Genomic DNA, 3,914 nt, shown 5'->3' on the forward strand with positions numbered 1-3,914 from the left:
AATTGGATGTTCTAACAACACAGAACACATGGAACCAACATATGCATTAAATAAATAAGTGCTGTGTGCACGCTGCGGGGCGGGCTCCGGGAGAAGAGAATCTAGAATTGTGGGAGAGAAAGGACTGAACTTCCAAGTGCCTTCAAGGCAGAGAACTGGGCTTCTTAGAAACTCTGTATAACCCATTTTACACGGAGGGAAACTGAGGCACGAGTCCCGGAGCTGGGTTCCCTTCCCGCCCCCGAATATTTTCCCTTTAGTTCTTTGGACTCTGCCGAGTCTCTCTGGGACAGGCTGAGGACAGTTGTGTGGGTAAGCGAGGAAAGGGTCTCCCAGACGAGCAGGTCAGTCCTATTTAAATCACTCACCCCTTCGGTCTAACCAATTAGGCACTCCGACCAGTACAGCGACAGTCCCCTTTTAAAGAAGCGCTCGGAGCTCCCTTTCCCTCCGCTCCCCTCCCCTCCCACCCAGCGCCACCGCCCCTGACGCACGCCAGCACCGCCCCCAAGGCATCGCCCTCTTAAGAGTCCCTTTCGCTCAGCTTCCCTAACGGGTCGTCCGAAGAAGAAGAAGCCGGTAGAGCTGGTGGGACTTAGCTTAGCTCTTTAAAAAACCCACCTTTCCCGACCCGAGCTGCCAGACCACCGGCGTGGCCCTTTTAAGAAGCAAGCCCCGAGTGGATCCCGCGCCCCCTCCCCCCCATCCCGGAGGAGACCGGCCCGGAAAGAAGAGCGAGCGGAGCCGCGCGCGGGCGCCGGAGACAGACGGGCGGACGGGCGGACGGACTGGTGGTCAGCCGGAGCGGCGGCGCGCGCGGAGCGCAGGGCACAGTCTGTCTGGCGGCCGAGGGGGCTGGCTGCGGGAGGCGGCGGCGGCGGATGGGGACCTTGAGCCGGCCGGTGGCTACGGAGGCGGCGGCGGCAGGGGCAGGGGCAGGAGCTGGAGAGCTGACGGGACAGCGGCAGCGGCGGCGGCGCTGGCGGCGGTGACGAACTCAGGCCCCGGCAGCAGCGACGAGGTGGCGGGGGCTGGCGGCGGCGGCCGGAGCGAGAAGCCCGCGGGGTCGTGAGGGCGCCAGGCCGCCCCCCAGCCCAGCCCATCCCCACGCCTCCGAGTCCCCTCCAGCCCTCCGGGGCCCCCAGCAGCCGGGGCCGTGGAGCACCGGGGCAAAGGCCGGGGCCCCCCCATGAAGGAGCGCGACTCGGCCCCGGCCGAGCGGGGCAAGCCGGCCACCTACACCGGGGACAAGAAGGCGAAGATGGCGGCCAAGACCAACAAGAAGTGGGTCCGGCTCGCCACCGTGTTCGCCTACGTGCTGTCCGTGTCCCTGGCCGCCATCGTGCTCGCCGTCTACTATAGCCTCATCTGGCAGCCGGTGGGGGCCGGCACCTCTGGGGGTCCCGGCGGCCCTCCCCCCGGCCCCACCAACGCCACAGTCACAGCCACGGCGCCGGCCGGGACCCCGGGGGCAGCGGTGGGGGTCTCCAACGCCACAGCCTCACCGAGCATCGAGGCGCCGCAAGACGCGCCCCCGCTGCAGAGCTCCGGGACCACGGCCCGGCAGCCCGGAGGGTCTGGAGAGCAGCGGCAGCGGCGGGAGCCAGAGGAGGAAGCGCCGGCGGCGGCACCCGGGAGTCGCTGAAGCCGATCTGGAGGGAGTGGAGGGGGGGCGAGACTGGGAATCCGTCCCTGGCCTTCCCCAACCCCAGGGGGGCAGGACTTTGCAGCCGCCGGTGCGGGGCAATGAGAGTCGGCGGGGGGTGTGGACCCCCAGCCGCGGCAGCCAGCGGCCCTGAGTCCTATGGGCCGGCCGCCCCCGGGCCCGATCTGCTTCGGAAAGAGGGACCAAGATTCGCAGCTGGCTTTCGGTTCCGTCCTCAGAGGACCGTGATGCACCAGGGCCGGAGCCAGGAGGATGGTTAGGGTGGGGGGTGGGGAGATTCCCAGTCCCGAACCCTCCTTGGCTCTCTCTTGAGTATCCTTAAGGGGGAAGGGGTGTCCCGGGCTTTCCCAATCCCCCCCCCTTACTCAGGGCTTGGAGGGAGCTGTAGGGGCTCATTTTAATAAGCTGAAGCTCTCAAAAAAGTGGGGAGCACAAGTAGTGGAGCTCAGGTGTCAACCTAATTGCAATGGCCACAGATGCATTTAATTTATAGATTCGTGTATATAGTTGTTGACTTATGCACTTAGAAGCTATAATTACATAGAACTATATATATTCACCCACACCCTGGGTAGCTACTGATTGGTGTGTCAAGCAAGGGCTATTGCCCAGAAAATGCTGCCCCCCAAGTGCAGCTAGTCAGGAGGGCACAGTACCTTTAGTCATGAAATTAGTTCCTTCATCACTCCTCTTTTCCATCCTCCAGTTACATGAAGATAGATTGATTTGTGACATCCTTAAACCAATAACATTTGTTGTTGAATTAGTTTTTAGAATTGTTGACATGACAGTGAAAAAACCTCAGGAGGAACAGAAGCAGTTTTGGGGGAGAGTGGGAAATGCAATGACACCCCCACCCTCCCAAGAGGCTTCCTGTTGCATCTCCATTTATCTGGACTGGAGCCAGGATAGAAGGAAGGGAAAGAGCAAGGCCTCTCTATGCTTTATTCTTAACCTTCCCATCACAGGGGTAGGTTGAGGGAAAGTCAGCAAATAGAGTGCCTGGCAAGAATTTTTCTGCCTTTTTGCTGCCCTTCAAGGTCTTGGCATTATTCCAGTACTCATACTCTTATCAAGCTTAGACTCTCCTCTCTCTTGATCCTGTAGTGAAAGCCTAACCCTCTCCTAGGGACTAAATCTGTTCTGGTGAAATAAGAGCCTTGTCACCAGTTCTCTGGTTTAGGAGCTTGTACCACAGAATCAGAAGGGTTGCGGAGGTGGACTTCAAACTTGTAATTGTGTTTAGGCACAAATAACTTGATAGCCAGCAAACAGAAAAAATCATGTGAAAGGTAAATTGATGTGTTTTTCTCTCTCCTGATAAAGTCTTTATTATGCAGCATATATTTTTTATTGTGGGGTTAAGAAACAAAGAAAAATGACTTGCAGCTTAGAAGGAGCAGGAGTCATTCTTTCTATTTGGATTCCATTTCCCTCTGCAATTAGCTATAGCCAAGCACTTGCAGTGCAGTGACAGGAAAACAAACCCCTTAGTATTTCCTTTTTGGGAAAATATGGCACTTTAAGAAAATGGAAAAAAAAAAAGCAAAAAAAAAAACTTTTCCACCTGTGAGTGTCCTGAAATGGTTCATCTCTGCTGTTTTCTGGCCTAGTCTTTAGCCAGCTGCAATTCAAGTTTACCAGACAGCAGCTATGCTTTAAGCCATTGTCCTGTGTGGGCCAAGATAATAGCATCAGAGCTGTCATAGCCTAGGGACAGGCCAGTAGCACTCTGGGGAGTGCTGGCTAGAGAAGGATTTTTTAGCTACTGGCTATGGTCATTAGGAAGTCAATGGGGCCTTTTTTTTTTTCCTGCAGGGAGAATGGTGGGGAAAAAAACACCATGAAATATAATCACCTTTATTACTTCAATAATAGCCTGTAATTTATATTTACTGTGTGAATTTTTAATCCTACATTTTAATAATTTGTAAGTTTATCTGTTGTCTCAAGACCTTTTGAACAAGAGACCATCTGGAACTTTCCAGCATTCCGGGACTGTCTTAATCCACCTTGGGATCAAAGAATCTAGCAAGACCATTCTAATGTCCAACTGCTGCCCCACTAACTCTCTCTACAGCCTTCACTGGAAATGGGACAGTAGCTCCAGCTCTAGGTGTGAACATGCTCAGAGACCTTATTTATAATTCAGCCATTTAAGATATACCTGTACTCAAAAGTCCTGTATATTTTTTAAAAGTTTTATTTTTCAGGTGAACAAAAATACATTCTAAGAACTCTGCCTAAA

The 3,914-nt window shown here is 54.6% G+C and overlaps 1 protein-coding gene across 1 annotated transcript; it reads left to right on the forward strand.

Moving 5' to 3' along the window:
• The first annotated feature begins 1,173 nt into the window (after positions 1–1,173).
• INAFM2 (InaF motif containing 2) lies at positions 1,174–3,914 on the forward strand. The gene has a single exon (XM_069105736.1). It carries the CDS (start codon positions 1,190–1,192, stop codon positions 1,643–1,645), a length of 456 nt encoding a protein of 151 aa, XP_068961837.1. The 5' UTR covers positions 1,174–1,189; the 3' UTR covers positions 1,646–3,914.

This window comes from Petaurus breviceps, unplaced genomic scaffold (assembly GCF_028583685.1).
Source record: "Petaurus breviceps papuanus isolate PSGF00001 unplaced genomic scaffold, PetGlider_PUasm1.0 77, whole genome shotgun sequence".
In the NCBI taxonomy this organism is placed as follows: domain Eukaryota; kingdom Metazoa; phylum Chordata; class Mammalia; order Diprotodontia; family Petauridae; genus Petaurus; species Petaurus breviceps.